The sequence below is a fragment of the Nyctibius grandis genome, chromosome 7, assembly GCF_013368605.1.
Source record: "Nyctibius grandis isolate bNycGra1 chromosome 7, bNycGra1.pri, whole genome shotgun sequence".
Lineage (NCBI taxonomy): Eukaryota > Metazoa > Chordata > Aves > Nyctibiiformes > Nyctibiidae > Nyctibius > Nyctibius grandis.
Window position 1 is genome coordinate 9,251,666 of NC_090664.1, and position 26,635 is coordinate 9,278,300.

At 38.7% G+C, this 26,635-nt stretch overlaps 1 protein-coding gene across 1 annotated transcript; it reads left to right on the forward strand.

Annotated features, from left to right (window-relative positions):
- The first annotated feature begins 24 nt into the window (after nt 1-24).
- TOPBP1 (DNA topoisomerase II binding protein 1) lies at nt 25-24,904 on the forward strand. The gene is made up of 28 exons (XM_068405277.1): nt 25-62; nt 433-520; nt 1,108-1,242; nt 1,825-1,968; nt 2,767-2,948; nt 3,093-3,286; nt 4,003-4,182; nt 5,128-5,297; nt 5,841-6,004; nt 6,518-6,765; nt 7,062-7,381; nt 8,184-8,356; nt 9,371-9,582; nt 10,892-11,184; nt 12,863-13,036; nt 14,045-14,154; nt 15,264-15,387; nt 15,762-15,911; nt 16,417-16,525; nt 17,118-17,310; nt 18,138-18,364; nt 19,406-19,569; nt 20,506-20,620; nt 21,145-21,308; nt 22,212-22,352; nt 23,533-23,622; nt 24,079-24,240; nt 24,662-24,904. Exons 2-28 carry the CDS (start codon nt 440-442, stop codon nt 24,803-24,805), a joined length of 4,563 nt encoding a protein of 1,520 aa, XP_068261378.1. The 5' UTR covers nt 25-62; nt 433-439; the 3' UTR covers nt 24,806-24,904.
- The last annotated feature ends 1,731 nt before the right edge of the window (nt 24,905-26,635 follow it).

Below are 26,635 nucleotides of genomic sequence, written 5' to 3' on the forward strand. Positions count from 1 at the left end.
CTCCCTGCGCCTGCGCAGTGCGAAGGTCGGCGGTTTCCCGCCCGCTGGGGAGGCACGGGGCGGTGGGTGAGGGGCCGGGGCCGCGGTGGGGTGCGGGGTTAAACCGGCAGCGCCCAGCACCCGCTGCGGAGCAGGGAGCGGTGGGTGCGCGGGAGCCCTGAGGTGGGCGAGTCGGGGGGCAGCGGACCCAGGCGTGAGGAGGGGGCTCTGTGGGGAAAGGGCCTTCCGGTGGGCCCGGCCTCCCCCGCCTTCTCCCGCCCCTCTCCGGCTGAGCTCGGCGCTGAGGCTGGGCAGCGTGGGGCGGGCCGGCGGGGGCAGGGACGGGGACGAGAGGGATTCCGCAGCGCCTGGAGGTGGGCGGTGTGCCCCGTCGCTGCGCGGAGCCGGCCTGTGCCGCAGATGTCAGGACGCTTACTGGGTTTTGCTTCTCAGTTCAAGGATGAAGGGTAGTAAGGAGCCGTTTTTTGTGAAATTCATAAAGTCGTCTGGGAACTCGGAGTATTTTTTTAAAGCTCTTGAGGTAAGTAGGTTTGATCATCTTTCTCAGTGAGCTTGGTGAATTATCTAATTAAGTGGTTTCTGTGTTTGACTTAGATGTAGCTTATGTATATATCTGGAAATAAAGCTATTTCTGTAATAGAGGTGTTTAGTGTTTAATAAAGTTTGTTGAACAAAAACACTTGTTGAAGGAATTACTTACTGAACAAGAAATAATTATCATTTCAAAACCTATTGACGTTTAGTGAAGTGACAGGTAGCTTGGAAGGTCTAAATGGTGGTCACTCATCTAAGCACTAAGCAAACTTAGGAAGGACACTGTGGATTGTCTTCTACTTTTAGAGGTTAGTGGGAGCTGAAGGCACTGTGTGGCAGGATCAGGTCCTGAAAGTTTGTATGATGAACATTTAAGTCTGTGTATTGTGAAGAGTTGCAGGGTGGGGTGGGGGGACACCTATGAGGTATTTGAGCCCTTCTGCCAATATACTTTTGCATGGCAGCTTTGTTGTGGGCTCTTTCAAGTAGATGCACTTGTGTAGTTTCCACAGGACTAGCTGTTTGTGACTTGTCAATTAAATAAATGTTGTTGTATGCACTGTTTACCTGCAGTCTATAAAAGAATTTCAGTCAGAAGAACATCTCCAGATCCTTGAAAAAGAAACAGCACTCAGTATAAAAGAAAATGATAAATCCCTTTACATTTGTGATCCTTTTAGAGGCGTTGTTTTCAATCATCTCAAAAAGGTATGCTACCCATCAGCTTACTTCTAGCTACATTCTTTCTTTTCTAGAAGCACTCGTGTCCATACTTACACTCTGTATGTTCTCTCTTTTTGCACTGAAATACAGCAATATGAAGTATTCACAATAAAATCTTTAAAACTTCACTGCATCCTGTATTTAGGGAAGAAGATGACTCGGAAAGCCTAAGGATTATTTTGAAGCACATGGGAAAATAAATATGATCAGTTCCGATTCTGCTGGAGTCTCTAAGCTGGCTCTCACACATTTTTACCTCCTGAGTAGCATGATTTTGTTTGACCTGCAAGGAGTTCATCAGACAAAGACAGGCTAGATGGAATTCTCAGATGTGTTAGCTATAGCATCTGCTGCTTTTCCTGAGGCCAGAAAACCTGCAAGGATTGTACTGAAAATCCGCAGGAGAAAGTAAAAACAAACTGTCAACTACCTGGAGATGCTAAAGGAGGAGGACAGACCAAGGGCCCTGCCTTCCTCAGGATTCAGGGACAAGAAAAGCCTTCCTTACACCAATGTACCTTCTGCTAATTTTCTTTTTTTTTTTTTTTCCCTGTTATTTTACCGCAGCTTGGTTGTAGAATTGTTGGACCACAGGTAGTCCTGTACTGCATGCAGTCCCAGCGATGTGTCCCAAGAGCTGAGTATCCTGTGTACAATATGACCATGGCCGATGTAACAGTATCCTGTACCAGCCTTGACAAAGATGTTAGGGTAAATGTGTTATACGTAATGGATTGTTTAGCTGGTTATCATTGACATTTGCTTCAGATGGCTCATTACTAAGGCATCAGTCATACTATAGACCAGTCTGACTGTGTCTGTGTCTAGATACATCTAGTCTTTCTATAGTTTGTAGACTATGTATAGTTTATGTAGAGAGTTGCATGGAGTAAGAGGGAGTCTTCTTATATGTAGTACATAAATGTGTGCGTAGTGGTGTATCTATACATGCACATGTATATATGACATAAGCATATACATATTAATACAACTGAAATCTTATATGCTTATATATGGGAGTAAGTGTATGTTTTAGGGATTTTTATTAACTGATTAGACGGATCACTTAACTTGCTGTTTTGTCTGCAGCTATAATGCTGCAGACAACATGCTCTATTTCTGGTTAATCGAAACTATGTGGTAAAGATTTAATATCCAGTCAGCTATGGTTTAAATAGTTTATCTTAGAAGCTTACTTTTTATTCCAACATCTCTAATTTATTCTGGCTAAAATGCCAACCATCCGTAAATTTTTACTTATATGGTATGATTGTAGTATTTTTACTAAGGGTACGTATTATGTTCAGCTTCTCATAAATGCAAATAAAATGGAAATTACATTTGATGTTTTTTGTCGCTTCCGTATATATCCATTTTGTATTTCTGAACAGTGTTTTAGGAGAAACTATGGACAATTGAAATCTGTGATTTTGTTTTTTAAGGTGAACGTGAGTGTGATGTAGGTTCTTTTTTTGTGATAGTTTTCTATATTTTTTTTTCCCCACCCAGGAAGAAGTTCATAAATATGTGCAGATGATGGGTGGACGTGTGTACAGAGACCTCAATGTGTCGGTAACTCATCTTATAGCTGGAGAAGTTGGCAGCAAGAAATACTTAGTAGCTGCTTCTCTGAAAAAACCTATTTTGCTTCCCTTTTGGGTTAAGACACTGTGGGATAAGTCTCAGCAAAGGTATAAAAAAAAAACAAAACAAAACTTATTTTGTTTTGGGGACTGGTAATTCTTATGGTGATACAGACTGCTTTCTGTTCTGGTTGATTTTACTTGAAAGAAAAAAATATTTTATTTATTTTTTTTCCTCTTTCATTCCTTTAGCATCATGAGATACACTGATGTTGACATGGAAGACTACGCTTGTCCCATATTCCTTGGCTGTACGATTTGCGTAACCGGCTTAAGTACTGCAGACAGGAAAGAAGTCCAGCGCCTCACTGCTGAACACGGTGGGCAATATACGGGCCAGCTCAAGATGAATGAATGTACTCACCTCATAGTTCAAGAGCCAAAAGGTAGAATTTAGAGCGTAAATATTATTTTCACTTCTTGAGTTGGAATGGTGTAAATATGCATAAGCATAAGAGTTTGAACTGTTTCTATGTTTGCTTCAGTGTTGGTGTTACTGCTTCTGTTTAGAGAATCACTGTTGATGGGAAGAGTAACACAGGGCACCGTTACTTTGGTCTAAAGGCATGAGAAAGAGAACCAAAGAGGAAAAAAATGGAGACCCAGATGGTATTTAAGGGAAGAAAAGGGAGAATCTTAGAGGGAATGGAAGAACAAAGAAAAACTAAGGTTTTTGGGAGAGCTGAAAGGACTTAATTTAGGTGAAAGGATTGTAGTTTTATTGTGAGAAGAACGGGAAGGGTTTTCTTTTTTCCCCGAGTTTCCCTCCCTTTCCGCATGGGGAAATATCCTGTGACTTTTTAAACTTTTTTTTTTTCTGTTCTTGAAAGCTTTAAAGCGTTTTATTTTTTTCTTTTAATATTTTTTTGTTTAGTACCCTGTCATACTGTACCCATGCGCTAGCCATCGATGAGATTTTTTACTCTAAATAAAGGATAAATAAGCAGCTTACCAGAAGGGTCCAAGATAACACAACTTGCATATTGAAATCAGTTATTTGAATTTTTAAATATTCTCAGTGTCCATCCATCTTTCAGCAATCACTGTTTGAAGCATTAGCCTTTTAGTAACTTCTGTTTTTTATTTTGTTTGCTTTTGAAAGGTCAGAAGTATGAATGTGCCAAAAAATGGAATGTGCACTGTGTGTCTGTGCAATGGTTTTCTGACAGCATTGAGAAAGGCTTCTGTCAGGATGAAACCATCTATAAAATAGAGGCTGGATCAAAACTGAGTAACACGCCCAGTACATCAACACCTACGAATCATGCCAGCAAGCCTGATAGTAAGTAAGACCTTTTAAAATATATTAAAGTGAGGTAGGAAACATTTGTAGTAAGGAGGAAAAACTGTTTCAAATTAGCAGGGTAATGCTGTTTTGACAGTTTGGGTTATGATTCTGCTTGTGCTTAAAACACCACAGATTACTCGTATGCACATTTAATATGCCAACGTGTGTAGACTTAAAACATGTGAATAATTGTTTAAAAAGTAAACTTGAATTAGGCATGTGATTATCTGCTTAAGAATTAGTGGTGTATATCTCTAAGTCCTAAAAAAGGACTGTTCATGCATTTGTAGTTTAGAACAAGCGTCTGTTACAAATTAAATCTACAGCAGTCGGGGGAAAACAAATGCTGATTTTTAAAATTTTATTTTATTTTTGCTTTATATATTGGTTTTTACTTACTCCATGCTATTAACAGAAGGAAAGTTAAAAGCATTTTGTAAGCAAACATGGTAGCATGAAAGACACAGCCAGCTTTAACTGTGTCTACCTGAGCAGGAGCACTGGGTTAGCACTACCAACAGAGCACTGGGAGTTCAAGATAGGTATTATGGAAACTGAATATAACTCTTAAATTACTGAGCTTCAAGTTGATTTCTCTTTACTACTCTGTATTTTTAAGCGTATTTCTAATAAGTGGCCACAAAACTGTAATAAAAGCCTTGAAAACTGTTCTCATTGGCTACTGTCTCATAGATGACATCCATGTGGGAATTAAACAGAAGGTGCATAAGCACTCTTGCTAGTAAGACCATACTCAATCTGTGCGTAAATAAAACCCTTGGTTTAACCAAGGTATACTTACCTGGTATTTTTTATTTTTCAGACTTTACATTTCATTCTAGCACAAGAAGATCATATGTGGCAGTTTTGTATTTTGTTTAGTGAGGCAGTGGAGAGAGATGAGCCACAACTAATGCATCTTTTTAACTTTATTTAAAGATCATACCCTTTCGGACGTCAGCCACATTTCCAATATCAATTTGAGTGGTGTTAATGAAACAGCATGTAGTTCTGGTATGAGCAGCAGACTGGATCCTCTTCCTGATGAGCTGGAAAACTTGGATATAAGTTCTTTTCACGCACCTGAAGATTTGTTAGATGGGTGTCGGGTATGTTGAACAATGTATACTTTGAAATGTTCAGTCTCACCCTGTGAAAGCAACTAGGTTGGGGCACTGGCAATTGCTGCTTGAGTCAATTGTAGTTTCCTTGGTCAGTTGCAAATGCCAGATTTATTTTGTGTCCACATGCTGTAGCTTGCATGTGTGTCTATATATTATATGTGTGTATATGTAGTTGTATTAAATATGTAGTATAAATATAAAATTATATATTTATAGACGTATATTTAAACACTATAGTGAATGAGTTCTAGAATTGGTGTGTGGTTTTGGGTGGGGGTGGTTATTTTTGGTCGTATGACTTTGGCTGGGGGTTCATTTCATTAGTAAATATTGTAGTTTTGCTAGATTAATTTGCAAAGATAAATAACCCAATTCTAAATGCTTTTTTGCTGCTTCTCAGAAGCTGCACCACTAGTTTCTGTGTTCTACAGCAGTCAGAACAAATTATACCAAAATATCTTACTTTATTTTTCTTCTTTTTTCCTTTTTTTTTCTTAAAAAAAATGTGTTACTCTGTTCTCTTTGTAGATCTATCTGTGTGGCTTCAGTGGCAGGAAGTTGGACAAGATGAGAAGGCTTATTAATTGCGGTGGTGGTGTTCGATTTAATCAACTTAATGAAGATGTTACCCATGTCATTTTGGGGGAAAAAAATGATGAGCTGAAACATTTTTTGGACAAGATAGCTCACAGGTTCTGATAACTTTATTGCTTAAAGTCTACTTCAGCCTTGTTTTCTTTCTCCCACCATGTTGTAAACAGGAAAACATGTATTGATTTGAAAATCCTAAATAGTTCTTGACTTAAATGAGGAGGCTTACAGCTAGTATTCATAAGTACATCCTCGCATAGTTCTTTGAGTAGCCATGAGTCACCTCAGTGAATAGAAAAACAAGTATTCTTATTGGTGGAAAGATGTGTTAGCATGTATTTGTTAATATATTGAGGAGGAAGGATTTGGCAACCCAGCAGTGGCAGATATAATTTACATTATAGAAAATTCTCTGTTCTCAGACTGCAAGAATTAAAAAAAAAAAATCTTGAGGTCTGTAAAGTGCCCAAAACTTGCTTAGTATTGTCATTACAAACATTCAGGAATGTCATATTTCTTCCACTTGTGTATACACTAGTATTTGCAGAGCGGGAAAGAAGAATCACAGTTCTGAAACCTGCTGTAACTTGTTTGTATAACACTTTATTTCATAGGCCTCACGTAGTGACAGCAAAATGGTTGCTGGAGTCATTTAGAAAAGGTTATCTACATCCAGTGGAGCAATATATCCCTCTAAACTACCAGCTGTTAGAGAACCCAATTTTGGAGCAACCTGGAATGAAGTCAGTTCTTCCCAAAAATAATAATCTCTTGAAGAAAGAAGCTGTGAATATTATAAAGCACCGGAAAGCTGCTGAAGATGACTTCCTCTCTCAATATGTAAATAATGATTCCACATTAGGTACGTTCTAGGGTCAGCATACCGTAGAAAGTTTAACTGCTCATAATTAGCATTGGAGTTTTGCAGCATTTGCTTATTATAAAGCTATCCACATCTAGTATGTTAACTTCTATATTGTGTTTTAGAAATCAAATTTAAACAGGCTTTTACAGAGCAGTTTTTAACTAAAATCTGGCTGAAAACAGCAGCATACTGTCATTTCTTCATGAAACTATTTTGAATTGTCTTTGATATTCTTGTCAGGTAATTACTATGGTTGGTTGGCTGTTTGTTTTTTTTTTTTTTTTTTCTTTCAGATGAAGTTGAAAAACTAACATCCAGTACCTTCAATGATGTTACTCACTTGCCTGTTCAAGGAGAGAATCAGTCTTCTGTCTGTGGTGGTTCTTTGGGAGAGTCTTCTGCATTGGCTGAAGAAGGCTTATTTGTCAGAAAGAGATTTCTTCTTTTGGGTTTTGGCGGAGAGGACGAGTCCTGCATTGCAGATATTATAAAGGAGAATGCTGGGAAAATTCTGCCACTGCAAAGCAGAACTGTTGCAGACTATGCTGTGGTACCTTTATTGGGGTGCACGGTGAAGCTGACTGTTGGTGATGTTGTCACAAATACGTGGCTGGTAAGGGAGTTATGCTTTCAGTTCCATGAGCAAACAGGTATCCATATTAGAAATATGTCTTGTCAGGATGCAGAGTTGTTGGTGGCTTAAATGTAAGAAAGATACTGAGAGATTAGCCTAGTTTTATTTGAAATGTACTAAATGAAAGTATGCTTTAAAGCCTCTGCATCTGTAAGGTATCTTTTATCTGTTTAATTTCATTTTCTACAGGCTTGTTAAATAGGACTTCATTGTCATGACTCAAAGGCTGCTTATATGAGAGTCTGACAGCATTCTCTCTAAATAATGAATTTAGCTAGTTAACTAATAATGATCTCATTTGATATTTTTGTGCTTGCTTTTTCTTATTTCATGCTTTTTACAGCTTTTTAACTTGTGGCAGAAGAGCAAGTCAGCTTTATAGCGCAAAGTCAAAAAATACTAACTGTATGTGCCAAGAGCAGGCACATGACGTAGACTAACTGCTGTTAGTATTTTTCAGTACTAGGTAACTGTCTGTGTAGTAAATCTATACAGACCCTGAGATTATGCCGTAAACTACTTTAAGGGAGCCTCCGGGGTTGGAAGAGCAGTAACTGAAAAGTTCTGAATAATGCCTCAGTATGTCAAACCTGACAAAATGAAAATGATCTAGAAAAGCATTTGTCTGATTCAATGGGAAATAATTTGTCTCAGATGTAATGATGGAAGCAGGATTGCTTGTTGTTGAGCCCATAAATGCTATTGTACAGTTGCTGAAATATTGTTGGCTTTGTTGCTATTTGTCTTGATTTGTATTTTTATTTCTTTCACATTCCTTAAGATAACATGTGTGGAACAGCAGCTCCTTTTAGATCCCCAGTCCAATCCACTTTTCACACCAGTCCCAGTAATGGAAGGAGTTACCCCTCTGCAAGATTGTGTTCTTTCTTTTAGCCAGTTCACTGGTGCAGAGAGAGACTCCCTGGTTTATTTGGCAGGACTGCTAGGAGCAAGGTGTGTCTTCTGTCACCATTTCTTCTTGTTCTTAGCCAATGTGATGAAATCCATTATGCATTTAATTTCTTCTTTTACAAGAGTAACAAATGTTAAGAGTTAAAGCTCTTTTGGATTCTATTCATTTATAAAATGTAGTGCTGCAGCAATTAGATGTTATTACATAGTTTTTTTATATTCCTCTGTTTTGGAGAAATTTAGTCAGTACTCACACAGCCTAATTTCTACCAGAATATGCTGAGTCTCATATTTCCCAGTGACTGAGTCTCAGTAACTTTTTGCTGTGCTGTAGAACAGAGCAAAAAAAAGTCATCTTTTCAGATGTCAGGCCTTCCGAGTTGCTCTTCAGATGTCCAGGAGCAGACCATTGTTCCTCTTCTTCAGTACTATCCAGTTCAGCCTCATAACCAGTGATGGTGCACCATTTCTTAAGACTTGGGATGGTGAACTATTTGCTCCCAACTCACCAGGATCTTTGAAAAACATTAAGAAAAACATGCTTAGTCCTGGAGTGCCAAAACTGTATAGCTTAGAGTATAATTTGATCTGGTTTGTGGTCTGTTTGAACTGAATTCTTTACCGGTGAGTTCTCAGTCCTGCCATCTTCTTGGAAGATCGGGTCTTTGGTGATAAGAGAACAGCAATATAAAGAAAACTCTTATTCATTTGGAAATTATGCTGGTTGGCTCCAGAAAGGAACCCAGCCTGTCCCATTAATCTTTCAGAAGAATGTTAGGCCCAGTGTATGATTTGGAAATGGGATATATGAGGACTTCTGGAGTATGAGAAATGTTATGTTTTCAGTACTGATAGAAGCAAAACATTACTGTTTAACTTATTTTTTTTTTTGGCTTGTAGGTATAGATTAGGCTGTAAAGTACAAAATGGATAGCCTTAGATAATTAATTCTACTGGTTCTTTTTCTGTTGCTTGAATGCATTTTATAATAGTATAAACGTGCCCTAGATTAATTTAGTCATAAACAAAATTGATGTTTTATTAATGTGATTTTAGAGTCCAAGAATTCTTTGTGCGGAAAGCCAATGCAAAAAAGGGAATGTTTGCCAGTACCCATCTTGTGGTGAGAGAACCGGATGGTTCCAAGTACGAAGCTGCGAAGAAGTGGAATTTGCCGGCAGTCACTGCAGCTTGGCTTTTGCAGTCTGCAAGGACGGGGAAGAAAGCAGATGAAAGCAAGTTCTTGGTTGAAAATGCAGAGGCTAAAGGTTGGTTATTAGCAAGTTAGGGAATACGATTGTGCCAATGTACTGTTTGTTCACGATAAAGAAGGCAAGTGTGATGAATTTTTTTTGGTAACACATTCAAAGTATTAGAGCTGAAGGATATTTTTCCAAGTGTTTTTTCCTTTTTTTTTTTTCTTTTTTCCCCTGCTGTTGAGTAGTGCTTATAGAAATGATACTGTGTGTTGGCTGCAAGTCTCTGGGAGCTAGTGGAGTCTTGTGTTTATAAGTCAGTTGGGAATCAAGCTCAGTGTCTCAGCTTTGTCCTTTTTGACACACATGCTGCTCTGTAGCTTGCATGGGAATTGATGATGGATCCATCTTAGAACTTCCTGCTTGTTAGTCTGCAATGACATGATGCCCCTCTGTTCGGTCCTTCATGCCTACTTCATCTTCTGATGCTTCTGCTCGTTTTCCAGTTATTTCAGACCTTTTATTTGGCAATATTTCTTCCACATTAAGATGCAGACTACAGTAATTTAATATTGAATGTTAGCAGACCTGTTTTACCAGTGCCCTTGTGAATTAATTGTATGGGTCACTAAGTCAGAGGACAAAAGGTATATTGTTGGCATAGGCACATCTTATCTGTGTATTACATTTTTAAGGGAAAAAAGTAGGGGGGGCAGGGGAAATGAGCAGTAAAATGTAAAAGCAATTCTCGTACTAATCTTTTTGAGCTATAAAGATGATGAGTCATGCTTATCTAGAAGCATTTATGATGGATAAGCTTTAAGGGCTTATTCCTGGCTAAATCTTGGTCCTATTAATCCGAAGGCATAAGGGACTGGAAGTGTACATAGTGACCTAAAGAGGTGTGATTCAGAGTCATGAACATGAAAGAAATTTTATGTTGCATGGAAAGTAAGGAGCCAGGGAGGAATAGTTACCTTTAATGTTGAAAGGGAAGGATTTGTTGTGTATTACATCTTTTTCTTGGATTTGTATTTTGATAGTTGTTGTACAACATCTGTGAGCTATAAGGTATGTGTGGGACTGCAAACAGTGCGAGCAGGCCAGGGGTTGCTCGCTCTTTTTCAGATGCTTAGGGTCAAGCTGAGTACCAATGTAATTCAAACTAAGTAATTAACTGGAAGAGACACTTAAGATACTGGCTTTTAAAAAATATAATCATCAGTTTAGAGCATTTTTTGGGGGGGGATATGAATTATATTTTTAGGGAAAGAAAGGCCAGATAAACTTTCAGTTGTTGTTCAAATAAAAGTGTATGTGAGATTCGTGTTCAAAAGAAAAATCAGATTGCTTTCTTATGTTTTCTTTGTTTCTTTTACAGATAAGGAGAGTTCCATTACTCAGCTTAGCAAGACACCATCAGCTGTTAAATCTCCTGATTCAGAACAATCTACTTATCTCCTTGAAGCTGGAAAGAAACCAGCTGTGACTCCTCTTGATATCAACAGGTTCCAGAGTAAAGCTTTCCAAGCTGTAATCTCTCATCATATTGGGAAGAAGACAACCCCTCTTGCACAAGGGGGACTGCCACAGAAAGAACCATCTTTACATCTTGATACACCGTCAAAATTTCTTTCCAAAGATAAGTTATTCAAGCCTTCTTTTGATGTAAAGGTGATCATCTTTGAAAATTTTTTAGTCTGTAGAGCCAGCAGGGTTAAAGATGCGCGTAAACCTGTGCTTGCCCCTTTTTATGCTGTTAACATACAGACTTTCAATTTTGATCAAAGCCAGGAAAACTGGCTCTGTTTATTTATATATATTTCTAGTTAATGACCTGAGGACTAAATTTATTGACTAGTAGATGCTCTAATGTCCTTAACAAAGCTCCCTTGTGCTTATTGCATGATACGCTTGTGTTCTACACCTCATGGTACACAATCTGTGTTCGTTACATCTGAAGACTGAGAAATGTAATAAGAAGGCTTATAATTGCTCCAGATATTTGGAAACAAGTGTTTGCTTGTTTTGTGATGAAATGCTACTTTAATGACATGTTTCAATGTAATAGCTTTATAACAATTACAAAACTGTTATTGCAATTTGAAAAATGCATTGGGGTTTTGGGTTCATTGTCTCATTCTGAAGGCCACAAAAGGCTAGAAAAACTATTAGTCTTAAAATAGAACAAAGAAACCCTGGACACATAGGGAGTATATGTGCTGGAATAGCTCTTGAATGATTCAAGTGTGCTTTGGAAGGCTTCAGGTTTATTTTCCATTTTTGAGGCCTTAACTGAAAGATGAATACATTTAATTCCTGCAAAGTTGTTAGTTTTTTTTTTGGGGGGTTACTTCTGGGTTGGTTGTTATGTTATGGGTTTTTTGTTTTGGTTTGGTTTTAACCCCTGTGCCCACAATAGAACAAAACATGTATTACAAACCCAGAAGAATCTGGTGTTCTCTTTAGTGAGTTCTGCTTCATGAAGAGAAGGCTCCAGGGAGACCTTATAGCGGCCCCCCTCGAGGGGGCCTACGGGAAAGATGAGGAGGGACTCTTTATCAGGGAGTGTGGTGATAGGACAAGGGGTAACAGTTTTAAACTGAAAGAGGGTAGATTTAGATTAGATATTAGGAATAAATTCTTTACTGTGAGGGTGGTGAGACACTGGAACAGGTTGCCCAGAGAAGCTGTGGATGCCCGCTCCCTGGCAGTGTTCAGGGCGGGGTTGAATGGGGCTTTGAGCAACCTGGTCTAGTGGAAAGGTGTCCCTGCCTGTGGCAGGGGGCTTGGAACGAGATGATCTTTAAGGTCCCTTCCAACCCAAGCCATTGTGTGTTCTGTGATTCAATTGGTACTCTGCTTTTTGAAATCTAATAGTGCACCACTTTGATAATCTTCAAAACCAAGATATTCTAGACCAAAATTTATCTTTTTTAAAAAAGGGCAGTAGGAAACTTGGCATTTTAAAAGTGCAGATAGAATCACATACTCATATGCAACTCTTGTGGGGGAAGGTATTAGTAAATTAAAGTAATTGGTTGGGATTAGGAATACCTGTGTTTGGCCACTGACTTTTCCACTGAGGGCAGTTTTCATTGATGGCAGTGAAAAGGGAGATTAATAATCTATCTTCTTCCTGTTTTGCTTATTCAAGCTCTAAGATTGGGATTGTTTTGTACTGCTTTTGTGCAATGATACTACAGTTGCCCTTGCTAGCTGCTACTGTAGTACACCGTCCTGGTTTAGGAGTATGAAATCTTACTACAGACTATATTTGTGAAGCTTGCACTTGAGTGAGAATTTTGTAATGCATTCATGAAAGTTAGTCAGTTGCTTCTTTTTTTGGTAGGATGCTCTGGCAGCTTTGGAAACTCCAGGAGGTCCTGATCAAAAAACAAGGAAACTGAGCACACCTCTCTCTGAAGTCATTGGCAGAAACTTGAAATTCGCACTGGCAAACAGCACAAGGCATGCAGTAGCTCTTACTGCCAGCCCTCAGCTGACTGCTGCACAGCCAGAAGCGGTAGGAAATTTTGGGTTTGAGTTTCTGGAGCATAGACTTAATTAAGAAAATGCCATATCTTTTGTGATTTAAGTTACAAAGGAGTTTGCGCATTGTGCTTTGTGATCTATTTGAGTAGGAATCGTATCATTATGCAGTCTTCAATGACCGTTAAAGGAAGGTAAAGAAGTGTTTCCTCCTGGAAGGTGAAGAATTTTAAAACGTTTTTCTACTGTCTGTACTCCTGTCTTGAATATTAAGCAGTTGCTAAGTAACATGGCATATAAATATGTACCAATTTAGACTTTGTAATATTGGCATGAGAGGATTTCATCACACTTAAATTCCAGATGAGCAGGATTAAATATTTTGTATTGTACTGAAGTTAGTACAGTTTAATGCATGTGTTTTCTTTTCCTGTTTTCCTCTCTAAGGTGCTGCTCTCCTGCTTACTAGGAGGCACAAGATGTGATCAGTTGCTTACATTATACTTTCTTGTAGTCATCTTGCCTCTTCAGTCTAATCTACCCTAGTGAGAGAAAACAGAAAAAGATGGAGGAAAGGGAGCATTTATGTATTGCTTGCCATGTTAGTACACTTCATGGTAGAGAAGAGGCAAGAAAGCTAATGGCCTTCAGCAAAGAAGTCACTTCTTGTTCTGTAGCTCCTTATTCTTACTTTTTTTCACTCCAGTGTAATGAAATACTTCTATGGCATCAGGTTTGATAATTCCCTAATTTCAGTGTTCAGGAGGTGCTCAGTCTGCAATGGAAGGAGCAGAATATGTTCTAGGGAGACTGGCTGAGAGTGAATCTTTTGTCTTTGGATTCCTAGTGCATGGAATGATTATAGTGCTGGATTTTGACCATGGAGTTTGGGAGCAGCAAAAATAGAGAAAATGTGTTTATCCTTGTTTTGTTGTTATTGCGTATTTTACTGCATGCTACACTAAATATTAAAGTATTTTTGTTTTTGATACAGAAACCTTCCAAACATGACTCTCCTGTTTTTTCCCTGCTGCTTGAACAGGAAGAAGATCCCAAGCCTCTAGCTGATGTAGTTATATGTGTTAGTAAAAAACTTAGTAAGAAGCAAAGTGAACTGAACGCAGTAGCAGCTTCTCTTGGGGCAGACTACAGGTATCAACTGATACAAACAGCTTCTAAGCTTCTACACTGATGTGACTTATAATAAATATGAGCCTTGACATTCTAATACGCTTATCTATATGACCTTTTGCTATAGCTGAACATTAGATTTCACCACCTTAAACAATTTCTATTGCAAAATAAGGCCGTCTGCTTCTAATGTGAAATAAGGCCATCTTCCCCACCCCCACCTCCCTGGTCTCTGTGTTCTTGATAATTCTATCTTGGAAAGACTGTGCTGAAGTCTTCCTGAATTGCAGAAAATTTTTTTCTTCTTTTTTGAAGAAAACTATGAAACACTTCTAGCTTTTGGGTAGTTTAAAATTTGCTTTTTATTTTAGTTTTTGAATCTGATCTGAATTTGTGTGTGCGTGTGTGTTTCTCCCTGGCTCAAAACATTATTTTACAGATTGTAAGCACGGCTAAATTCTTGTGCTTAGAAAAGCTTAGGAAAAATAGGTCGTCACGAAGAGAAACTACAAACTAACCTTTGAGACAGGTGATTTAAGACAGAATTCTGCCCCCTTTAAATCTGATTTATATTTTTGTTACTGAGATCTATGATAAGTGTTATCATTCACAGTGTGGATGAGGAAGTTGCTCTTGTGTTTGGTATAGCTTAGAAATGCTGAAGATATTTGCATTAGATAGCAAATACTAGTTTTTATTGGTTTAAATGTTACAATCTTGCATTTTGTTTATTTTAAGCTTTAAGAGCCGGTATTTCACTTGCAGCTATCAATATGTCAACAAAAGAAAAAGCTCTCTCATCCTGGGTCACCGGTTCTTTTCAGAAACTGATTTGAAACTCCACTTAAATAAAAACAAACCAATAACTAAAGCAAAACCTCTCCTCTTCCATGTATTTATCAGATCTAGTTTTACTTCAGGAATGCTTTCATAAGACCCTGAAATTATTCTGTCCTGAAACTGAATGCTGTGGGGTTTTTTTTGAGGAAGAAATTGTTTATTTAAGCATAACAAAATGGGCAAAACAATATTTTAACATGAATAAGGGATAACACAATTTCCGGGATGGATTTCTAATACTTTTTGATAGGAAATTATATCTTCAAGTTGTATTTCGTTTTCTTTTCTAGGTGGTGCTTTGATGAAACAGTAACACACTTCATCTACGAGGGAGGACAAAATGACAACAATAAGGAGTACAAATCTGTTAAAGAACGGGGTATACATATTGTTTCAGAACACTGGCTTTTAGAGGTATGGAGCTCACTTTGTTCCCTTATTAAAAGTGAAGGGAAATAGAGGTTTAAAACCAGTTATATGGCAGTTGATTTTCTGTTTGAATTTCTGTTGAACATATATAGGAACTGATGTTTTGCATCCTGCTTTGCATTATAGATTGAGCAATCAGTTTTCACTGATGTACATTGTTCTGCATGAGGAGAAAAGAAATTCTCTTCCATTCAACATTTCTGCTACACGTTTCCCAGAATGAGCGCCACATTTTTCTCTTGTGTAAAGTACTTCTGTCAGTGGTGTTCTTGTTATACTTTTCCTATGTTTAGATGTGCAATTTCTCCTTTATCGTGATCAGTTTCTCATCTTTCTTATGTTAACTGGTGTTATTACAGAGTGCCCAAGAATATAAACGGCTTCCTGAATCTCTCTTTCCTCACATTTACAATCCCAAAATGAGCCTGGACATCAGTGCAGTGCAAGATGTCAGGCTCTCCTCCTCCAGTAAACTTCCATCAACTGGAAGACCAGCAGAGGAAAATGAGGTATAATGTGTGATATGAATCTATGTTCTATGAAGCTATTTGGATTCAGTTAACTTAATTATTATATTAACATATTAATAAAAAAGTTGATGCTTATTCAGTGATGCCCTGAATCGGGTTTAGCTACCAATTAATAGTAGCTATCGCAGATGTTCCTTGAGGTTTTTCTGCATTTGTAATATTCCTCTTCTAGGGTGGTGGAGGGAAACACAGGCATTTCAGGATTAGAAGCTCTTTCCAAATTTGAAATTATGTAGGTCCAGTCTTTGCCTTCTTTTGTAGGTAAAGAGATCCAAGGTGTGAACTTGCCTTACTAGACGTTTAGACTGCAGAATAGATGTTGTCATTGATGCTGCTAGTCGCTGTTTTACGGTCATTGCAGTAGCAGAAAGATTAGATTTATTCTAAGGCAAGATTAATAGTCTTCAGAGCTTATACAAGTGTAACATGTAAAAAGCAAAAAATTTTGGTGTTTGAGAATTCTACTTGTCTTCTTTGTCTATAGATTATTCCAGTGGATGAAGATGATGCTGAAGATGATGTAACTACTGACCAAATAAAGGAAACAGTCACTACAGGGGAAGAACAAATCGTAACAAGTGAATCCAAAGGAGGTAAATGTAAATCACAGTTTTCAAAATAGTTGTGGAACATCAAACTATCAATATAAGCCTTTTACAGTTCCAGGTGCTGAATGTACTTGACTGGTATATAAATTAGTGCCTAGGCACTTGTACAGTCAAGTACAGCTAGCCCTTATTGTTGCTGGATGTGAGGGAAGGGTTTTGCTCTCTATTGTTAAGACTGACAGCCCATAAGAAAATCATGATCATCCGTTGCAAATTACTTAATTGCTGTTTCTTTGTTTTTGAAACACTGAAGTTTGTCTTTAACATGACAAATCACTGTTTTAGAGTGTACCTTTTTTGTTGTGTAAGTAAATGTGTTACGGGAGAACTGTGGCTATAAGTAGGGTCATGCGAGCAAATTCAGAAAGGAGCCAAATAGAGATTTCTACTTGTGTCTAGGAAAACTCGGGGCATATGTAGATTTCCTACAATTTTTTTCCCAGATATCTTTTCCCTTCTTAATGTATTGCTTTTGTCCCAATGTGGTGGGGAGCGAAAGTTGACTGGAATTTCAGTTACTTTTCATGTGTTACAATACAACAGTCTTGATCTTGTGAGTTTTGTTTCTTCTCTTGAGTTTTAACCCAAGCACTGGAAATGAGAGAGGACTTCCAAAGGCAGCTGCAGGAGATCATGTCTGCCACATCACTAGTGAAACCACAAGGGCAAAGAGGTTCCCTTTCAAGGAACAGTTTTGATGGTTCTCCAACCACTCCTGATAGCACACGGTCCGTGCGAAATGGTCGCAGTAGGGTCTTGGAAGCTCTAAGGTACTGATTTGTGTTTTAGAGTATCTTATTTTGTCTTCCCTGTGCATACTTAGACAGTCAGTGAAATGTGAATAGCTTCCCAGGGTTTTCAGATGTATTGTCTTTCTCTACTGATGTACTTAAGTTGCTTCTCTTGCAATTCAGAATCTTTAACTGGACATGCTAGATAAAGGCAGAATTAATGTTATCTTAATCCATACTGGGTATCTTTTTGTTTTTCAAAAAATCATAGAATAGTATGATTGCTTTTTAATTTTGAATTGAATTATGCCAACTGATTTCTTTCTCTTCAGATTAGTTAATGTTCTTAAAGACTTTGAAGAAACCATTGCTGCAGTATTTCAGTACATAGGTCATATACGATTAGTAGGTATTCCTGCAAAGCATCTCTGTGAATGTTTCTCCTCTTTTCTTTTCTCTCTAAACCAGAGAATAGGATTTTTGCTCTAACAATGCTGAACTACAGTGAGAAAGTAATGGAAACCTTGCGAATGATTCCTTCAGCTCAGTGTTTATTTGCAAATTAATAGGTTCAGTAAAGAGTAGAGTACACTGATTTGGAATAATTTATCAATATGACACAAAATAAAAACATCTCCTACTGATATTTTGGTTGCCTTTTTCCAGCCATGCTGACACTTAGGCCCGCAAAGCTAGGCTGCCGGAGTTGCTTTTATACTGAAATTTTCCCCTTTCCTAGCCTTGCTTTCTAACAATGAGGTCCCTTGGACGCTATGGTGGATGTGCTCATTATCACATTGCCTTCTAGTATGGTAGTCTTCTGTAAAACAAATGAATATTTAAGGTATCTGTGTTTTTTTCCTTAGGCAATCCCGTCAGGCACACACAGATATCAACACAGAGCCATCCCAGAGTGAGCAGATCATCTGGGACGATCCTACCGCGAGGGAGGAGAGAGCAAGACTTGTCAGCAACTTTCAGTGGCCTAATAGTCCTTCCCAGTACACTGAGCAAGGTCAGAGTAATGTCAATAAGAATGTGGATGAGTCTGCCTTCAAAGGATCTTTAGCTGATGCAGAGATCGCCGGTATAGGTAAAATCAGAAATACAATATACTTGTTCTTTGGCAAAGCATCCATTTGATCTTTGGGATCTTTAAAATACAGTAGTGTTTGAATTCTCCTTTAAAAAAAAAAAAAGTGAGCATTATTGGCATTTCCTGAATGCCAAAAATACTATTTTACATCTTTGAGCTCCATTATGTGTTGCTGTTTTTTAAAGAGAAGCTTTCCTATCCATTTGCCGTTTGTAGTCAAAGACCAAACACCTGTCTTAAAAATAGTCTGCATCAACTTTAGGAAATATTCCAAATTTTTACTTGGAACCACAGCTGGTTTCCAGGTAACAATTCAGGTAGGTATAGTGGAATTCAAATGGGAATACCAGTAGCAGAATCTTTTTAATTATAGTGGAAATATTCATAGGTAAAGAATGGTGATATAGGAAGAAGATACTCATGAGCCTGAAAAACAGATGTGTCAGAGTTTCCAATGGACATGCTTAGGTCAGGATTCAGTGAAGATACTGTGTTTATCTTCCCTGTTCTTTTTGAAGTCTTTAGTCTACTGCTAGGACTAAGGAAGCAACATACTTACGTTTTTTCATCTGTTTCTGCTTTCTTCCCATTCCTGCCTCCTGAGAGACAGCGGAATCCTTTCTCTCTCCCCACTGCCTCCAACTCCTTCCCTCACTCTACTTAGAGTTTCTGCTTGTGGCAACAGTCTTCTTGAAAACTGGTCCTGTCCTGGAGGAGGTTGAAGAAAATCAGCTAAATGCATTCAACTGATTTTTGATTCAACTGAATCAGTGCAGTTTAGCCAAAGGAATTAGGCCATTTGAGGCTTTTCTTTTTTTCAAAACAAAGCATCCAGGCACATGAGTCTGCAGTGTTGCAATTGGTGCTTTGTGGTATAAGGAAGAGCATCTTTAAGAAAGGCAATGGAGAAATATAACTGTGCATGTTGTAGCAGCAGTTGTGTTTTGTCCTTTTAGGATAGCTACTTTTTTTTTTTAACTTTATCCATAATTATATTCAGCCAAAGACAAGTCATGCAAAACCACTTTACTTTCACAGATGTTCCTGAGGTTGGGGATGGAGATTTGGTTGAAGATCTAAAAAATCCTGTATGTAGAGATCCTGAAACACCGATTAAAGATCACTTGATACCCACTCCACAGGCCCCCAGCATTGCTTTCCCACTGGCTAACCCTCCTGTGGCACCACAGCCCAAAGAAAAGGTTTGTTATGTGAAGAAATGTTTATGATGATTTGTGTTCTGAGAGATGTAGTGACACTCCAAGAACTTTCAAACCTGATGGTAAATATAGAATAGGTGAATATCTGCATTTAAAATCTTGAAGTGGATTACTTCTGTGCACTTCTATTTCTTTTTCCTCCTTTCTTTGAGATTTTGAACAAATAATGTTTGTTCAAATAAATAAAGCTTGTTTGTTTAGACAAATAAAGCTTTCTGTCCTGTTAGTTCCTGCTGGAATGCTGAGGTGGGCTTTGGAGTGGAGAGTTACTATGTGTATTACTTGGAGCTGTTCCAGCCATGTTGGGATGATGCAGAAAAAGTTCAGACTTTCATTTCCTTGGTGGTATCTGGAATTTATGTTTAGGTACAAACTGAAAATTATTTTTCTGCCAAAAACCTGGTTTAAAATTCTGCTTTGTTATAGTGAACTTGGAAGGGGCTAGGACAATGAGCTTAGTCTTTTGCCCGCAGTATATCACTTGATGCTCAAACTTCAGCAGCTCTGTGTCTTCAGAGGCATATCATGTCATGTTAGTAAATAGGCTGTGGTGAAAATGCATAGAGGCCCTTGAAGTTATAGGAAGTCTGAATGAATGAGGCAATGTGGTAGATGGATGATGATTTCTTTGTGTGTTCAACTTTGCATTCAGTGGATATGAATGAAGGATTAGTTTTTCGGACAGATTGGTTCAGTTGGGCCCTGAAGAAAGGGGGAACCAAGAGGATGTTAAGCAGGAGCCTAACGTTGATTTGATAAGATCCAAGCTTTTGTCAAGTGATTGACAGGTTTGGTTCTGCTTTTCCTGGTTAAAAGAAAACTTAATATAAAAATAACTCAGAATGTTTGGCAGAGAAATAGTCAGCTGTCAACCTAATCTTTCTGTCATATACTCAAAATCTGTTACTGTATTTCCAGGCTGTTATGGAAGATGAGGAGGCTGATGAAGAACCAGAAAAACACCGTAAATTTCAGCTGTCTTCTCTTAATCCTCAAGAAAGATTTGATTACTGCCATCTGATTGAGGAATTAGGTACAAGATATTTGTAAAATGCAAAGAATAGTACGTGTCTGTAAGCTGGTCAGCTGTGGCTCATTGGGGAAAAGAAAGGGCTTCTGTTAATGACTCATCAGATTTGAGGTCTCAAATTTATGACTTTCTGTGCTTGTGAGTGATTCTTTGAATATATTATTATTATGTGAGTGATCAGAAGACAAAACAGCAATGGTTTTGTCTTCTGGCAGCTTCTTTTAGCTGTCTCCACAACGACCTCATTCTTCACTGTTGGGAGTGCCCAGGACTGCTGTCCTCTGGTGTCTCTCATTCCTGTTTGTGTTACAGCGGCACTTTATTTTTATCAGAGCCACTCTTTCCTGACTGCTCCTCCTTTCTTGCCCACTTCTGCCCATGTCACTTCAATGATAATATTTTCAATGTAAATTTGAGTTAAGTATATTTTTATCTGAATTCAAATAATTCTCACTTTGAGTTGATCCCTTCTGTGGTACAGCATGACCCTTAAATATTTTGAATCAAATTTATTCCTCGCTTCCAAGGTGGAACAGTACTTGAGAAACAGTGCTTTGATCCAAGTTGCACACACATTATTGTGGGACATCCTCTTCGAAATGAAAAATTCTTGGCTTCGATGGCAGCTGGAAAGTGGGTGCTTCATCGTTCCTACCTGGAGGCATGTAGAGGAGCTGGCTGCTTTGTTCAGGCATGTGTCCTTATTATTGAGAAATGAGTATGTTGGACCTTTTCTCATGTCTTTTTATTTTACACTACTAGGAAAGGACTTAACCTCTCCAAAGCAATTAGCAGTTTAGGGTGCCCAAGCCTTGGGAGTTTTAGAGGATCCAAAGTCTGAGAAATTTTTGGCGAAAAATTTCTGAAAACTCTGACTCTGAAAACTAGTCCTGGACCAAACTCCTGGTATAGGACAAATAAAATACCTGTATTTTTATAGTTAGTTCTGAAAATTGAAGCATGAGTACCTTTTGGTAAATTCTCATTGATATCAGCTAAAGCTATGTGGATCTTGTTACACCAGGAATTAAATCCTGATCCTTTCAATAAATGAACATAAGTGATCCAACTCTATAACCACGTACATAAACATTTTTGAACACTCTCTTCCAACTCCTCACCTCCCTGACCATTATTTCACACTTCTCCTGGGTCTAGCAGTTCTTTTACATTGACCAGGCTAACTTTAAAATATTGCCTGTAGATTGGTTCATATCTTTATGTATCAAAACCAACTTCCATTGTTTTGGAAGACACTGCAGAAATGTAGAGTCGATTGTGTCCAGAGTAGTGAGTTGCTTTGCCTTGCTGTTGAATTCCATTGTAGGAGGAATCCGGTTGTCTACAATGTGACTTGATGTCACAGAAAACGTGGGTTCATTTAGATATGTATGTGCAATTAAAAGCTATATCTAATTTTAACTAGAGCTGTTTTGGCTAGATAAAATTAATATATAAAGCTAGAGTGAGTCGGGATTTGCTCTGTGTTTTTTTTGTTTTTTTTTTTTCGTTTTGGTGTGGGGATTTTTTATTCATTTTTCTGCTGGTAAAGTTGGCAGGACTGCTTTGTAATTCAAGGTTATGATTGTTCTAGGAAGAAGATTATGAGTGGGGAAGTAATTCCATACTTAATGTTTTGCCTGGAATCAATGTAAACCAGAAGAAACTAGCACTTGCAGCCACGAGGTGGAGGAAAAAAATTCATAAAGGGAGGCAGGAAACTGGTATTGCTGAGGTATGGTATTGCTGAGGTATTTAGATACTCATGTAGTTGTACGGCGTGGGTGGACAGGACAGGGTTTGTCACCAAGAAACTCAGAAACTTAACTGGCAGGGAAAGGTAATCTGCCTTGTTAAGAACAAAATGGCTTAGCTGGATGTATTCTAGATAAGTAATTTTGTTTTAAAAAAACTTTTAGTGCTGGCATGTTAAAAGTCTTAATCTCCTCCTGAACCATTGTTCATTTTTTGCAAAGCTGGAATGTGGCTACTTACGTATGTAAATGTCCCTTGGCCGTGAAGATGTTTACACTTCAGATCTCTGACTGGGGAGCTAACCTAACTCGGCTTTACTAGGAAACCACAACTGGTACTGGCAGTAACAGTTACAAATCCTGTGCTGTGCCGTGTAGGTGAATACAGCTCTCTGGACAGCATTTTTATAGCTCGAGCAGTGAGCATACTGTTGTGTTTCAAACATGGCAGAAGTTTGCACCTTTCCTAAAGCACCTTCTGTGATTTTTACAGTGTAAGTTCCAAAGTTTTTCAGTGAGATTTTTGCAAGTGGCAGTTGGGGTCCCTAAAGCCTTTTAACTCCTCTCTCAGATCAGGCATTGCAGTTGAGTATTCATTGAAAAGTAGAAATACCACTGATGTTTCAGTCGCATCAGAATAAATGTTGACTTGCATTGTTGTATTTTACCACAGCCTTTTTAAATGAATGCTTGTAACAAATCCTCTGTGCCCCTTGCCTACTTGGAAACCAGAGCGAGTGCTTGCAGGAGGCAACCAGTTGGCCCTAGCTGCTGTTACTGTACCTGAGTAGATAACATAGTGCGTGGAGTAGAGGGAAAATGTTGTTTCTAAGTAACCGTTTTTTTTAAGATGTGTTTCTGTAGATGTCTGGTGTTCTGGAAAAAAATACTCATTGCCAAGGGTCTTTTCATAGATCGGTTTGCCCATCTTGCTATGCAGGTGAAAGGGCTTGGTGGCAAGCTGCCTGTCTGTGTGGTGTTGGCCCAATAGCTGCATGTTATGTGGGGTTTTTTCTGCCATTGACACTTAAAAGACAAAACTAGGTGATAGCAAATCTTCATCTGATGGATATTCACAAAAGGGGCAAATTATAGATCCATTAAGTCTTTGTACTTTTTTAGTACCGATGTACTTTTGACTAAATTGAGTCTTTTATCTAGGGAGCTTTCAGTGGCTGGAAAGTGATCCTGAATGTTGACCAAAACAAGGAAGCAGGATTCAGGCGCCTTCTTCAGTCAGGAGGAGCAAAAGTATGTATTTGTTCTTTATAAATAATAAATACATGTTTCTATTTATATTTTTTTCTTTCTGTTAAACTCTGTGCTGGGCATTTTCCAGGTGAGTAAAATGTCTTAACCAACAAAATTGCTTAGACAGGATAGCTGAGACATGGTCAAAGGGTGGGAGGAAAAAGCTATGTCATCTTCATTTCGCATATGGTCAGGCAGGGCAGCTTGTCTGAGGTCACACAAGTCACTAGTGCTGGTGGGAACTGAAGGTAGAATTTCTGTGCCCTGCTCTGATGAGAAGGATCACCCTTCTTGAAAGGTACATGATGGTAGAGAATGCAGCTGTAAGTGGTATTTTATTTCCCATTGGTGTGCTAGTTAATTTGATGAGTGAAATTATAGGTCATGAACTGCATTTCTCCAGGGGAAGAAACACAAAAATAAACTCGTTTTTGTCTGTCATGTTTCAATCTGTAGGTGTTTTCTGGTCATTCTGTGTCTTTCTTTAAAGAAGCAACTCATCTCTTTGCTGACTTCAGTAAGCTGAAGCCGGATGACACCAGGGTTAATGTAGCAGAGGCAGCAGCCCAACGAGTGAACTGCCTGAAACCGGAGTACATCGCTGACTACCTCATCCAGGTATGCCTGCCCGAAGGCGCTCTCGGGGTGCTCCCCCCACCCCACAGGTGCATGGGGCAGGCCCCTGGCCTCCAGCAACCCCAGCCACCTGAAGCCTCTGAAGGGGACTGTGGCTCTGCCGGTCCTGTGCCGCCTTTGCCAGGAATTGTGGCCGCAAGTGCCTATGCTGAGTATTTCAAACTGTGACCTCAAATTTTAGTTGCTCTAACATGACTTGTTCTAGTGCCGGCAGTGGGATCTGTTGCATGGTAGGGAGCTTGCAAGACCTATTCAAAATGTAGGTGTGCAGCGTTTGTTCTGTTATTTTCAGTTTCAGAAAACTAATGAGCTGTTTCTTTCTTCTTAGAAGCTTCTTGAGCTGAATGAAGACTTGAGCTAAACCACTTTTTTTTTTTTTTTTTCTTGTCTTTCTCTATTGAAGGATCCACCTCCCCCAATGGAGCCGTACTGCCTGCCGGAAGCTGAATCCTACTTTCAGAGTAACACAGAACTCACAACTGGAGTATCCCAGAAAAGAAAAGCACTGGGAGACATGAGCAGAGTCAAGCGATCCAGAATACACTGAGCAAATTCCATGTTGTTTTTAATTTGTACATTTTTAAATTCATATTTATATTTTTCCATTCTCACCACAAAAATTAAAAGCTTTGAGTTCCATTTCTAATTTGTCCCGAGATTACAATAACTTTGCAGTAATACTCTTCGGAAAGATTGCTTTAGTTACCAGTAGCATCTAAACATGTGGCAAGAAGTCATCCAAAAAATACTTTTGACTCCGAAACGTCCTAACTATCCCACTAATGATTTTGTTTAGGGACACCATTGTATAATCATAGCATCTCACAAAGCATTTCTTAACTTATCACATCTTTTCTCTGCGTATTGTGGGGAAAATACCGGTTGATAAGAATTCTGTTGCATTTCCCACACAGTAATGGACATACATAGGTTTTACATGAATTTTTTCCTCTTTTGGTATTTTCTATTGGAGGGGAAAAGGGAAACCGGACAAAAAGAACTGGCTGATAATTTTTTTATTAATAGAGGGTGTAATATATTATTTCTATAAAATAGAAGTGCTGTTGAGGTACTGCCATTCTGAGTGCTAATGAATCTGTTCAGCAAACACAGAACCAACAGTGTTTGACAAGAGGTGAAGTGTGTCTGAGCGTGCTCCCTGTTTGAGTCATGACAGGAACCAGAGGCAGAACAAAGCTGTTTGTTAGTTTCCAGCAGCTGGAAATGTTCTTAGTTTGTCAAAGATTGTGGTTGTCCAACTGTTTGTTTGACTTTTTAGTAACTATGGGGTCCCGGGTGTCTATTCAATGAGTTTACTGTGTGTGAGTTGCACTGTTAGTCTGGGTAAAAGTGCTTGTGCTTACAAAATCTAAAGAGCTGTATTTAAGCAGCTAGAATTGCTACAGCCTGTTTGAACAGAAAAGCACAACCTCCAGTCGCACAGGACCAGTGGAGTCATCTGGGGAAATGTATGTAACATCTTTAAAGTCTATTATTAATTTAATTTACATCTTTATTGTTTTGATGGGGGGTATATTCTTTTATTTTCTAGCTGCTGAATACTCTTGTTTTAAAGAAAGTCTTTGCATCAGTATCAGTTACAGATACAAGAGAGGAGGAGCCACAAGCACCTAAGCCCTGTGCAATCTAGAGAATCTTGCTCTGGGCTGGGGAGAACTAACCCCTTGCTGCCGGGGGGACCTGAGCTGTGGGGATCTCCAGGTGAGAGAGAACAGGAAGGCAGATGGCCTTTATGTGTATGGCTGTACTTTGGGCTTCTGCTTCGTACTTCAGTGCAGCTCTGCAACACACAGTTGGGATGACCTGAAGGAATTATCAAGAAGGATTGAAAGATGCCAATGAATGTGAGGGATTTGATTCTTTTTAAAAAGTGAAATCTGTGCCCCTATTAGTGGGGACTTACTTAGGCTGTGGCAAGATTGCTATGTTGAGTTGTAGCAACTACAGTATTATCACCTGCTTTGCTTTTCTTGATCTTAACAGCTTGATGCTTTTTTTTTCTGTTATTTGTGGATGTCAAAAATCTCTGACTTGCTCCAAGTCCACATACTGAAAATAATGCTTCTGTTAATGCCTTAAATCACATTTTGAATTAACTTTGTATTTCACGGGCAATTCTCTGTTCTACCTCCAAAATGCTGCTTTGCATTGCAGGCATTTTAAATCGGTATGGATAGTAGGTCCAGTGACTTTAGTTTTCCCCTTTTCTTCCCGGTCCTCACAAGGGGCTGCTGTGGAAGGGTTGTGCTGCTGTTCTCACTTTACTGGTAAGAAACCACTCCCTGACCCACTTAGCTAAGCTTTAAAGAAGTCTTGGAGACACAGTTCCTGCAGCTGCTGTGAATCCTGGGGGCAG